This window comes from Littorina saxatilis, linkage group LG15 (genome assembly GCF_037325665.1).
Source record: "Littorina saxatilis isolate snail1 linkage group LG15, US_GU_Lsax_2.0, whole genome shotgun sequence".
NCBI lineage: Eukaryota > Metazoa > Mollusca > Gastropoda > Littorinimorpha > Littorinidae > Littorina > Littorina saxatilis.
This window is the reverse complement of record NC_090259.1, coordinates 6,849,796-6,862,973: the sequence shown is the minus strand read 5'-3', so window position 1 is coordinate 6,862,973 and position 13,178 is coordinate 6,849,796. Positions and strand designations below refer to the sequence as shown.

The window sequence follows — 13,178 nt, the reverse complement described above, 5'->3', positions numbered from 1 at the left end:
GTATAGGGGTGTGTATAGGTTTCACTCGATGTGTTTGTGTTCGCAAGTAGATCTCAAGAATGAACGGACCGATCGTCACCAAACTTGGTGAACAGGTTCTATACATTCCTGAGACGGTCCTTACAAAAATTGGGACCTGTCAAACACACGGTTAGGGAGTTATTGGTGGATTAAAATTATACAAGGCCTGGTATAGACGGACACCCCCGTTGGTCAAAGGGAAATAACCATTCTCACTGCCACCAACTTTGACGGGGGTGTAGTTCCTATCGGAGGAATTTCTTGTTAGCTAAAGGTTCGTCATGTCCGCGTGTAGACACTCGTATACTAAACATCTTCAACCTGCGAGTGGGATTGTCGTTGAAATAATGTCGTAACAGACCTACCACGACTACGACCAATATATTCCTGTGGTAATTTCTGAAATTGATTTTCGAACAGAAATTCCTAGAAAGCAGGGAGTAAGTGTCCATGCAAGTGGATGTAATATGCTGTAACAGCCTGAACACATGCATGTGTGCTTGTTGCCATCTTTTATCTACACGCGGGACAGACTACTGTTGTTGTTGTTGTTGTTGTTGCTGTTGCTGTTGCTGTTGCTGTTGCTGTTTTTGTTGTTGTTAATGTTGTTGTTGTTGTTGTTCCTAACAAGAGTTAATGACATTATGTAGCATGACATATATAACAACATTCGCCGACCTGAGAGATAAAAAAAACCGATAGGTTGCTCTGTATACAAAATTAATTCAGTTCACTCTGTCTATCCCTCTCTCTCCCCTACACTGTGTCTGTTTCTGTTCGTCGCGATATAACCTTCGTGGTTGAAAACGACGTTAAACACCAAATAAAGTTAAAGTTAAAGTCTGTTTCTGAAAGTCTGTTTCTGTATGTCTGTCTACCTGTTTCTGACCCCCCTCCCACCCCCCTCCTCAACCGACGCACATGTATACACACATACACACTCACACAACCTTTATCTCTACAGTTTCCTTCATCCCATCTTCTCCTTTGTCTGTTTGTCTGTCTGTCTGTCTGTCTGTCTGTCTGTCTGTCTGTCTGTCTGTCTCTCTCTCTCTCACTCTCTCACTCTCTCTCTCTCTCCAGTCTCTCTCTCTCTCTCTCTCTCTCTCTCTCTCTCTCTCTCTCTCTCTCTCAGGCACAAACTCCGGATCGGATCACCTTCATTAGATTGTAAAACCAAACCTGCCCGTTTTAACCACCTCTCAAAAGCGACCACCCGCCCACAACGATCATGCACTTTTGGTCGGTCCCTGGGGTGGTCGTTGTATAGACAGGTTCGAACGTATATGAAATACGTGTTTCTTTTCAAATCCCACGTGCACAAGCACAAACGAAAACTGTATCGAGTCTCAAGCATTCAGGGAGGCACACCCGCACCGAAAGAGACCAGCTAGATTCAGGACCCCACCAAGACCCGAGGAAGGAACGAAGTCGATTCCGTGTTTTGCGAATGTTTGGCATACTTTTGTGTTACTCTACTGCCTTCCTGCACGTTCTGTGCGTCTCGACTGTCCGTGTCACCCGCCTGGCTGCTGGCTTGTTTGTGAGGGCCTGTTAATTAGAAGAAAGGAACAGGCGGGGGGAGAGAGAGAGAAAGAGACAGAGACAGAGAGACAGAGAGAGGGAGAGAGACAGACAGACAGACAGCCAGCCAGCCAGCCAGACAGACAGACAGACAGACAGACAGAGAATGAGAGGGAAAAGAGAGAGAGAGAGAGAGAAAGAGAGAGAGAGAGAGGGAGAGAGAGAGAGAGAGAGGGGGGAGAGGGAGACGGAGAAGAGAGTAAGGGAAATAGAGAGAGAGTGCAGACAGACAGACAGACAGACAGACAGAGACAGAGGAGAAGATGGGACAGAGGAAACTGTAGAGATAAAGGTTGTGAGTGTGTATGTGTTGTGGTCGGCAGTTTTTGTTATTCCAACACCCAGCTTCTGTCCATCTGTAAACAAGAAGGGGTGCGCATCAATGTTAATCAATTCTTCTTCTTCTTCGTACGACGGTTGTGTCAGACTCGGAATCTGGAGGATGCCATGAACATGGACGTTCTTTCCAGGTCCTCCAGTGCTCCCCACATTTTGGTCCTCAGATCTGTTTGGTCAGGCCATGTCTGGATCCGCAGTTGGTGGAGGAGGGGACATGCTTGGAGAACATGTTCTGGAGTCTGATCTCCCTCTCCACAGTCACATGTGGCAGACTCTGCTACACCTATCCTCCTTAGGTGTGCTTTGAGGCAGCAGTGTCCAGTGCGGAGGCGGAAGATGATAGCCTGCTCAGCACGGCTTAGGAGATGGAGGGGGTCTTGGTGTGGCTTGTAGCCAGAGGTTGTGTTGGTAAATTTCTCTTTCCATCTGTGTTTTATGAGGGTCTTTGCCTCTCGATATGACAGGCAGTGGTTTGGCTGTTCCATCTTGCTGCCATTCTTGGCGAGCTCATCTGCCTTCTCGTTACCAGAGATTCCGCAGTGTGCTGGTATCCACTGAAGGACGACTGTGGACTTCCTGGCGAGGATGCTGATCTGGTGCTTCAGCTCTTCCAAGCTCTGGTCTGTGTTAATCACCTAACAACCAACATATATTCTCATAGAAACCACTCTGAAACCTGAAAAGCTCAAGGGAGGCAGTCGTAGTTTTTGAGAACTACATTTTATTGATTAAAAACGCTCAAGTGTCGGTTTTAAACGTCCTTATAGCCCTTTAACCTATCTGGGGTTATTCTCCGGAGAACAGTGGAAACGATGTTACGAAGAGGGATTTTTTGTTTATTTAACTGAGACATTTTAAGCATACACATTGATTTCATTAATACATACTGGTTCCATATATAACCTTGGCGTGAAGAGAAAGAATTAGAAATACTTGCACAGTTTGTTTGTCTACGTTCAGTAGATTACAAGCATTTCCAAGTACATCACTCGCGTAACATGGACACCAGAGACATGGATTGAAATACTAACAGTTAGCAATAAAGAAGACAAAAAAATTATACTATGTTTTTTTGTCGAATGTCTGTATCATTATGTAATTGGAGTGTTAATTAGAAAGTAAAGAGAATAAGTTCTAGTTGCCATTTCATATCTACGTTATGATCATTTAAAGGACTGAAAATTCATTTCTCGATATGGTACCCAGCTGTGGAGAATAACCCATTTGTGACCCTCCACCACGGGATGAGTCGCATGATTTTCATATTTTTACATTTTCCTAAAGAGTTTTTTATGCTCTATCCAGTGGTGAAAACCGTTTTAGAAAAGAGCAAAAACTGTATGAGTTATAAGCCTGTGACTAAGGTGACCCTCACACTGTTACCAGACACTTCCCGGACTTATATTAAGCCTAGCGCAGAACCGCGCGAGGTGACATGCGACTCATTTCGTGGTGGAGGGTCACATTTGGCTATGCTGGACCATCGCTCAAGTGTATAGTGTACAAATCTCTGACGCGGACAGCACATCATTATACAACTTATTTATACTCTAAACTACACCATTGAACACATGCAAATTAACATAACATTTGAGTTTTACTGTTTTCTGAATCAAAATGAACCTTATGCGACACAGTGTAGCAAGAATACTGTCTTGGTGCCCAGGCTCCTGTAGCTATATATAACTCTCATTCTTTGGCACTTAGACAACAGTGAAGCTGTCATACACGGGTTGATAAACAACAGTGTGTCGATCGATTGAACATTGAATTGTCTTTCTTTTAGCCATGAGTCTGATAATGCTGCGTCGCCCAAAACAAATAACGGTTTTGGGTGTGACGAAAAAAAGAACAGGGCCGGAGTGCTATGTTAATTATGAGCAGTTCTTCCACACACATTTAAAAAATGTTGTTATTCTTCTTTCTTCGAAGTACCATAGATTTGTTCTTGGCCATATTTTCGAGCTGTGCATTGTTATATTATGGGAAAAACACGTTTGAACGCAAATTCGCAAAGACATTTTGATCATTTGCTCCGGAACTGCAACATCGATTTGCCGAAACAAAAAATTCTGGCTCAAAATGCGGAAACATGCTAGTGGTGTCATATTTTTTAAACGGGTGTGGAAGAACTGCTCATAATTAACATAGCACTCCGGCCCTGGTTTTTTTTTCGTCACACCCAAAACCGTTATTTGTTTTGGACGACGCAGCATTACAGCGTCCTTCCATTATGACACACAGTCATATTTAGACGGATAGCCGAGACTACAAACATTTACATGTTTGTGAGCGTTCAATCTTAAATCTTATTTGTACTCTTCACCAAAATATGACGTTAAACAATAACACATGTATATCTCGACAGTCTTTGTTCACCTCCATCGCTGACTGTTTCGATCTGTGTAAAATGTCATATTTTGGTCAAAAATACAGTTAATGTATACTATTTCATTTCACAAACAGAACTCACGCAAAACAAATGCACATATCCTATCAAAATCAAGCAGCCATGTATATAATAATACTTACACACCGTGTTCAAGCGTTTATACACGAGAAAGAGTAGCCCCAAATAGGTACCAACAGCCTGGCTACTGTCTTCCCGGGGTTGGGGGCATTTCTCGGTAGAATAAATGTTACCGATTGACATAATGATAATAATGCATGATAACTGGACATTTTTAAGTGCCTAACCTATGTCTCTAGGCCCTTTACAAAAGAACATATACAGAATAGAACAATTAAATGTACAACCTACATAAACAATTAACCATACGGACAAAAATCACCACATGTACCCTTAATAATAATAATAATGCAAACTTTTATAGCGCTATTCTAGAAAAATGTCTACTCTTAGCGCTTTACAATACATACATCGACCAAGCATACTATACACGCACAGGCAAAGAAACCGACCAAACATAACCAACAAACTATACATGCACAGTCAAAGAAAACGACCGAACATACAATACACGCACAGGCAAAGATAACGACCAAACATAAACAAACATACTATGACCAAACATAACCAACATACTATACGCGCGCAGGCAAAGAGAACAATCAGCACATGTAATAATTACTGACAACTAACATAACATAAACAACACAATATTCATATAATTATATGCTATACACACTGTATAATACCATGCAGTTGTGAAAAAAGTTGGGCCGCTCCGACTCCACACAGAGGTTAGCAAGGCCATAATTATATAGACTGTTGGTGCTGTCACAGTGGAATAATGACCCTTGGAAAAAGAAAACTAGCTCAGATGTTTGGTTGTATACTTTGTCTGTGTATATACCCATCTGTTGCCCTTCTTCCTTTTGTCTGCATGTCTCGTCCCACCCACCCCTCTAACATTCTTTATCATTTGTTGTTTATGTTATGGTCCTGTACTTTTGGTAACTAATGGCACCTCTCTCTCTCTCTCTCCCTCTCTCTCTCTCTCTCTCTCTCTCCCTCTCCCTCTCTCTCTCTCTCTCTCTCTCTCTCTCTCTCTCTCTCTCTCTCTCTCTCTCTCTCAATGTTACTATGTCAATGTAATTCTGTAATTTTTGAGTTCTTATGTAATTCCTTAAATGCACATTGTGTTGCATTCCATACAATGTATTTCTGTATTTTATATAATTCAATCTATATTTTGTACGTGCGTCCGTCTTTACGTGTTGTATAAAGGACAGGTTGGAAGAATAGGCTTTGCCTAAAACCTTTATCCTTTTGTAATAAAGTTCTGAGTCTGAGTCTGAGTCTCTCTCTTCGCAGAGTTCTGATTTCTCTCTGACCCCCCCCCCCCCCCCCCCCCCCCCTCCTCTACCCTATCACTAACCACCCCCTTCCATCATTCTCCGCTGGCCGAGTCCCCAGCGAGTGATGAGAGTGTGTTTGACCCCCTTCAGATCTCTGCACTGGACACCATCACGATCAAGTGCGTGATAAACCGATCTCCACTGATGAAGAGTGACATCCGCCCGGCTCTGGGCATGCGCGTGGTCCTGCGCAGTGGGGGCGAAAGTTCCCACAGGGGCCGGTTGATTGGGTAATATTTGGAAAACAGATCTGAGATGAAATGGAGGGCCTTGTCAAGAAGTTTTATGGGGCTTTCAGCGCGCCCGTAAGAGGGTCAGTGGAATGTTCTGCACACAGCGGTGTTGGGTATTCGTGAAATGTGGCTTATGTGGAGCTTTTTGTCTATCACGGGCAGGCCTGAACCTTCTATATAGTGCTTCTCTGTGTTTTACAGGTGTCGAAGAGTAAAATTGTTGCAGTGTTAATTACCTTAATTAGTACTTGCCCTTGTGTCTCGTTTGGGAGAATATTTCGTATTGTCAAATACTCAACTTTTTATGAATTAACCTTTCTCTTTAGTCTATTTGTTTCGGGTTTTTTTGTGTTTTTTTTTTATCTGGGTATTATTCTCGTGTTTTTCTTGTCTTTTTCTGTCTGTCTGTCTGTCTGTCTGTCTGTCTGTCTGTCTGTCTGTCTGTCTGTATGTCTGTCTGTCTGCCTGCCTCACTGTCTGTCTGTCGGTCGGTCCGTCGGTTGGTCTTTCTGTCCGTTTTATAATCTGTCTGTATTTCTGTTTGTCTTTTGGTGAGTCTCTCAGTTTCATATGTACTTTTTTTTTTAATATATTTAATTAAATGTCCCGCTTGTTTTTAATCTCGTATTTCACACTGTTCGAAACAGCCTCTTCTTTGAGGCGGTCAGTATGAATGACCTGACATTTTATTAAGTTTATATATATTCATACCTAACATTTTATTAAGTTTATATATATTCATACCTAACATTTTATTAAGTTTATATATATTCATACCTAACATTTTATTAAGTTTATATATATTCATACCTAACATTTTACTAAGTTTATATATATTCATACCTAACATTTTATTAAGTTTATATATATTCATACCTAACATTTATTAAGTTTATATATATTCATACCTAACATTTTATTAAGTTTATATATATTCATACCTAACATTTTATTAAGTTTATATATATATTTAAAAACGCATTGTGTGTGTTTGGTTTGTTCCAAGCAAACTGGTGTTCAGATACGATTACATTTTTGCAGATTTGCGTGTAGAGCAATAATTGTATTAAAATACAGATTGTGAAACAGAGTTAATGGTGAATGAATGAACTACCGTCTGAAAAAAAGAAAGGAACGAATGCACACACTGTACATGTAGGCCCAGAAAACACACTGAAAAGTCTGTCATTCACGAATACTTCTTCTTCTTCTTCTTCTTGTCGATCACTCAGATGGACTTGAAACGCCGGTTCTCCGCGCAAATGTTGCCGTGCGCTGTATAGGTCGTCCAGACTGCCATAGAGCTTCCCTTGCACCGTGGTCGCCTCCGCCCAGATTTGGCTCCTGAGGCCATCGTGTAGTGGGCAAGTCTGCAGCAGGTGTTCCGTTGTCATGCCTGTTTGACAAGGGCACTGGTCTGACTGGCCAATTCTGAACTTGGTGAAAAGGTGGTTCAGTCATTCACGAATACAATTTCAGACTTTTTTTTATATAACCTTTTCAAAGCACAAAGAAAACTATGTCAAACTCTAATGTTAAACTTGTACAGCTACAAGGCTATTTTTCTCTCACTCAGAACAATGTATTATAAAATCACAAAGTTGATACACCTACCACAAAGTACACCCACTAACTTTGTCATCCACAAATACAACTTTCGAATCCAGAGTTTTCTCTCTAAACCGGAAGAATTAAAAATCACAAAACAGCAGTCGGTGCCACTCGCCACTTATGGAGGTACGCCCGGGTTATCGTTCTTGCTGATACGTCGGCGTAGTCAGCAAATAAACATGTATCACTACGCGATTAAAAGAGTGCGCGCCGGCGTGCAAGTGCGACGAGAACGGTTTCGCTAATTAGAATTAATAGCTACTGCTGTAGAGGTGTTTTATTTGCAAACAAATATCTGTAATATTCCGGATCAAGGGAGGTAATTTATAGTGGCATTTTGTGACAAAAAAAAGTTACTGTAAAGAAAATATAAACAGGGATGTCCGCCCAGTTTGATTTTCTTGTTTTCTTTTTTGTGGTTGTTGCTGTGTTTCTTTTAACTCGGACAGAAATCACAAAGGATTTTTGCTTTTCTGCATTATCGGTGGTGTCTATTGTCTCAATTCATTCACGCGCGTGTAATTTAACGAATAATCTCAATTATCTTTTTTTGCTTGTTCGCTTGTTTACTACTGAGCTTGAATGGGCGTTAGTTTGCTTGTTTGTCTGGCTAAGATAGGTTACCTCGCTGCATTTTATAAATAAAGCGGGTGTAACAGCAAAAAGCATATTGTATTTAAACGTTCCATTAACAAAGTATCGATAATTAACATGCAACACAATGCAAAATAATGCCATAATTATATATATATCGATTGCACGATGGATTTCCCCTATTTGAGCCTTGTGACGTCAAAGTCCGACAAAAAGTCATGTTTAGACGGTTAGCCAAAACTACAAGCGATTGCATGTTTGTGTGCATTCAATCGTAAAAATAGAAAAGGAATTCTAACTAAAATCGATCGATACATAAACGTTATTTTTACTTTTGACTAACATATGACATTTTACACAGATCTCGACAGTTATTGTTCACCTAGCGCGATCTCGGAGGAACACTGACTGTCTCCATCTGTGTCAAATGTCACATTTTGGTCAACAATATAGCTCAGTTGGTAGCGCGCTGGATTTGTATTCAGTTGGCCGCTGTCAGCGTGAGTTCGATCCCAGGTTCGGCAGAAATTTATTTCAGAGTCAACTTTGTGTGCAGACTCTCTTCGGTGTCCGAACTCCCCCCCCCCCCCCCCCCCCCCCCCCCCCCGTGTACACTACATTGGGTGTGCACGTTAAAGATCCCACGATTGACAAAAGGGTCTTTCCTGGCAAAATTGCTTTGGCACAGTTAATAATTGTCTACCTATACCCGTGTGACTTGGAATAATAGGCCGTGAAAGGTAAATATGCGCCGAAATGGCTGCAATTACTGGCCGTATAAAATTTCATCTCACACGGCATCACTGCTGAGCGCCTAGAACTGTACCCACGGAACATGCGCGATATAAGACTCATTGATTGATTGATTGATTGATAACGTATACTATACAATCATCTACAACATTCACCAGATCATAGCGCTACGGACCTTTCACGTTTAAGAAAATGCACAAAAGATGACAAATAAAGACTGATAAATTAACTGTGCTTCATGTTGAAGTAAATATAAAGTCAAGTCAAATTAGGTAAACGGTAATTGGTTAATTCACAACTCTTAGTGGGGTGCATGGATGTCATTTTTTTTTTTTAAAGCAATGACAGAAGGCAGCAACAAACGAAGAAAGAAACAATAAAAGACAAAATAGAAAAAAAGAAAGAAAGAAAGAAAGAAAGAAAGAAAGAAAGAAAGAAAGAAAGAAAGAAAGAAAGAAAGAAAGAGAGAAAGAAAGAAAGAAAGAAAGAAAGAAAGAAAGAAAGAAAGAAAGAAAGAGAGAAAGAAAGAAAGAAAGAAAGAAAGAAAGAAAGAAAGAAAGAAAGAAAGAAAGAGAGAAAGAAAGAAAGAAAGAAAGAAAGAAAGAAAGAGAGAAAGAAAGAAAGAAAGAAAGAAAGAAAGAAAGAAAGAAAGAAAGAAAGAGAGAAAGAAAGAAAGAAAGAAAGAAAGAAAGAAAGAAAGAAAGAAAGAAAGAAAGAAAGAAAGAACGAAAAAAAGAAAGAAAGAAAGAAAGAAAGAAAGAAAGAAAGAAAGAAAGAAAGAGAGAAAGAAAGAAAGAAAGAAAGAAAGAGAGAAAGAAAGAGAGAAAGAAAGAAAGAGAGAAAGAAAGAAAGAAAGAAAGAAAGAAAGAAAGAGAGAAAGAAAGAAAGAAAGAAAGAAAGAGAGAAAGAAAGAAAGAAAGAAAGAGAGAAAGAAAGAAAGAAAGAAAGAAAGAAAGAAAGAAAGAAAGAAAGAAAGAAAGAAAGAGAGAAAGAAAGAAAGAAAGAAAGAAAGAAAGAAAGAAAGAAAGAAAGAGAGAAAGAAAGAAAGAAAGAAAGAAAGAGAGAAAGAAAGAAAGAAAGAAAGAAAGAGAGAAAGAAAGAAAGAAAGAAAGAAAGAAAGAAAGAAAGAAAGAAAGAAATCAAAACTTGACTAAATGAAAAAAAGAAAGAAAGAAGAAAGAAAGAAAGAAAGAAAGAAAAAGAGAAAGAAAAGAAAGAAAGAGAGCAAGAAAGAGAGAAAGAAAGAAACAATAAAAGACAAAATAAAAGAAAGAAAGAAAGAAAGAACGAAAGAATATATATATAGAAAGAAAATAGAGTAAATATATAGAACTATCATTGCAAGAAAGCCCACAGGTCAGTGAGGTGTGTGTTGACTGTTCTGTTCTATAGTTTATCAACAGTTACATGCGTGGACTTTTCTTGCTTTTCAAAGTTGATTTTGAAATGTAGGCATTCTGTTTCGAATGTGAACATTAATTAAAATATATCAATCATGGTTTCGAGACCGTGACTGTCTTTGTGGGATTACGTAAGATCTTCTACAGCTCAGGTCATTCATGTCGGCAGCGTTTTTATTTTATATTTTCATTTTATTTTAAGAAAGCGTGAATTCAAGTGCAACATCGTGACAAATATACAAGTTGGATCTTACATCCATCTCAAATATATGCTTATATTAGCGGATCACTTCACACACGCACATATATTTCATATACACGCTGCGTCGTTTGTTTTGAAAGATTATTTGGTTTCTGTCTGCATACATGTGTGTTGATGTTTGTAGAGGAATTTTAACCCTGCTTATTTCAAGCGAAGTCGTGGTGCTCAAACGTGTGTATGACGACAGCGATTATAATGACGATAAGGACAATTATTTAAATTGCAAAAAGAAATGTTGAAATAAAGACAGACAGACAGACAGACAGACAGACAGACAGACAGACAGACAGACAGACAGACAGACAGACAGACAGACAGACAGACAGACAGACAGACAGGCGAAAACAAAGAAAGCAATGGGAGAATACATTGTGGGACAATAAGAAGCGTTTAACACGTGTTTTCAATTCTATAACCTTGTTTTTTAATCAATGGCGCTGTGTTTTTTTATTCAAAATTTATTGACCCAAGGCATAGTGTTTTTTTCAATAGTCTAGCTATAGCAGAGACGTTTGCGTAAAAAGGGATATTAGCTGTCAAACTCCCAGTCCTCTAATTATCAAGCTATAAATCCTGCAAAACAGACAATAAAGACACGCACTAGCATCATTATTTAAAATGTAGCCTAATTGGAAATATTCTTGTCTTTTGTCACCCTGCATATGTGTTATATGAAGTCATTCACCCGACGTTCTTTCGTCTCTCGAGCTGGGGGCAAAACCGAAACAAGCAAACAAACAAACAAAAACAACAAAAAAACATAACAAAACAATACAATCAATTTCGAAAGAGACATTGCTGTCGATCTGCTGTAGCAACATCAACTCATCGAAACATTCCCACTGTTCCTAGAATGCAGCCACAATATTGATTGTAAAAGAGCCCTTTGGTTAAAACCGATTTATTCAAAGAATTACAAATGACAATGCCAAGAGACCCGTCTTCATAATGGTAAGGACATCACAACACAACGCGCCATTGATTAGAAATGTTCAAAGATAAATCATTCGAAACTTATGTTGGGTTTGTGAGAAAGAATGTTATCATTATGTTTCTCACTACCAGTCAATTGATTGATTGATTGGTTGATTGATTGGTTGATTGATTGATTGATTGATTGATGATTGATTGACTCATTCATTCATTCATTCATTCATTAAAAATTGGATGTTAAAACGATTTCAAAAAACGTAAAGTAAACGAAAGACGCACGTGCAAAGTTATGTTCAAGTGATGTTGTGTTGCAGGTTCATTCGCATTAAATATTGAACAAAACAACAGCGCATGTGTAAAGTAATGTTCACATTGACGATTTTCAACCAACTTTCAACAAACTTTGGTCAGGTAGAAGTCGCTCAGAAGTTGGCAAAGCTAAATCCGCGAGAAGATGGCCATGTGAAAATTCACTCCAACCCGTGAGCGCGCCAATACCCTGGGTTAACCTCACCTTCCTGCGACTACCGTCCGAACTCGCACCGGTGATAAAATGTCTTTGAGAGGCGGGCCTGCAGAGTTATCTCCCGCAGCGAACATCATTGCCCCCATCATGACCGACAGGCGATGGGAGTTGCGTCCCCTGTGACCTATGAACTTCAACATGGCCGCCCGCTGCGCGCAGGCCATAAGAATGGCGATCAGTGAAGCGTGGCCACGACTTTTGATAACGGCAAGGGGGAGAGGGAGAAGTTAATGGCATCGTGATATCTGGTCTTTTTCATCCAGGTGCTAGACTGCTTGACTATGGAACCTTGAATTGAAAGGTATTTAACTGGGGAGGGGGGGGTGTCTTTTGAACTGTAGAGAGAGGAGACATCTTGCAGTCGAGTAGAATTTGAATTATTCAAGATTAATTTGCTAAGTTGCATATCAGTGAAAGTCAACTTTGTTGTTCTGAAGGAGAGAATAAATTTGTATTAAACCAAAGAAAAGTTGAATGAAAAGATTGGGTGCCAGAATTATGATCGCTTGAGTGTTATAACCTTACACTTAAGAAATATAAAACTGTTTCAAAATTACCTGAACAGCAAGGCCAAATAATGACAAAAAAAGTATGCATAACAATATGAAAGCTGCAAAATGAACCCAACATGAAGATCAATTTAATTGATTAATCACAGAAAGTAAACTGGTGTAAGTTTACAAGTTGGTTGGTAATTGTTTTGTATTGTCTCTTCGGGTATAAGCTTACAAACAAATAGATAAATAAGTAATAAGACAAACGAACATTGACAAGAACATTGACAAGAACATTGACCCATGATCAAGGAAGATACACAACAAACAAACATCGCATAATCAAACGTTCCACAAACACAACTTATCTTCTTTTTTTTTTTAATTAGTCAAGTTTTGACTAAATATTTTAACATCGAGGGGGAATCGAAACGAGGGTCGTGGTGTATGTGTGTGTGTATGTGTGTGTGTGTGTGTGCGTGCGTGTAGAGCGATTCAGACCAAACTACTGGACCGATCTTTATGAAATTTGACATGAGAGTTCCTGGGATTGATATCCCCATACGTTTTTTTCATTTTTGTGATAAATGTCTTTGATGACGTCAT

The 13,178-nt window shown here is 39.4% G+C and overlaps 1 protein-coding gene across 1 annotated transcript; it reads right to left on the bottom strand.

Moving 5' to 3' along the window:
* Nucleotides 1-1,934: 1,934 nt before the first annotated feature.
* On the bottom strand, nt 1,935-12,218 carry LOC138948485 (uncharacterized). Its single transcript, XM_070320041.1, has 3 exons — nt 12,081-12,218; nt 2,172-2,579; nt 1,935-1,961 (listed from the first exon to the last, which is right to left on the bottom strand). The coding sequence occupies exons 1-3, from the start codon at nt 12,216-12,218 to the stop codon at nt 1,935-1,937; spliced, it is 573 nt and encodes a 190-aa protein (XP_070176142.1).
* Nucleotides 12,219-13,178: the final 960 nt, after the last annotated feature.

What these genes read in the sequence shown, in the direction of transcription:
- LOC138948485 (XM_070320041.1), bottom strand. Translation starts at nt 12,218, where the DNA reads ATGTTGAAGTTCATAGGTCACAGGGGACGCAACTCCCATCGCCTGTCG. An exon ending in CACCGGTGCGAGTTCGGACG is followed by an intron (nt 2,580 to 12,080) that starts GTAGTCGCAGGA and finishes GTTGGTTGTTAG; the next exon opens with GTGATTAACACAGACCAGAG. An exon ending in GAGATCAGACTCCAGAACAT is followed by an intron (nt 1,962 to 2,171) that starts GTTCTCCAAGCA and finishes TCTTGTTTACAG; the next exon opens with ATGGACAGAAGCTGGGTGTT.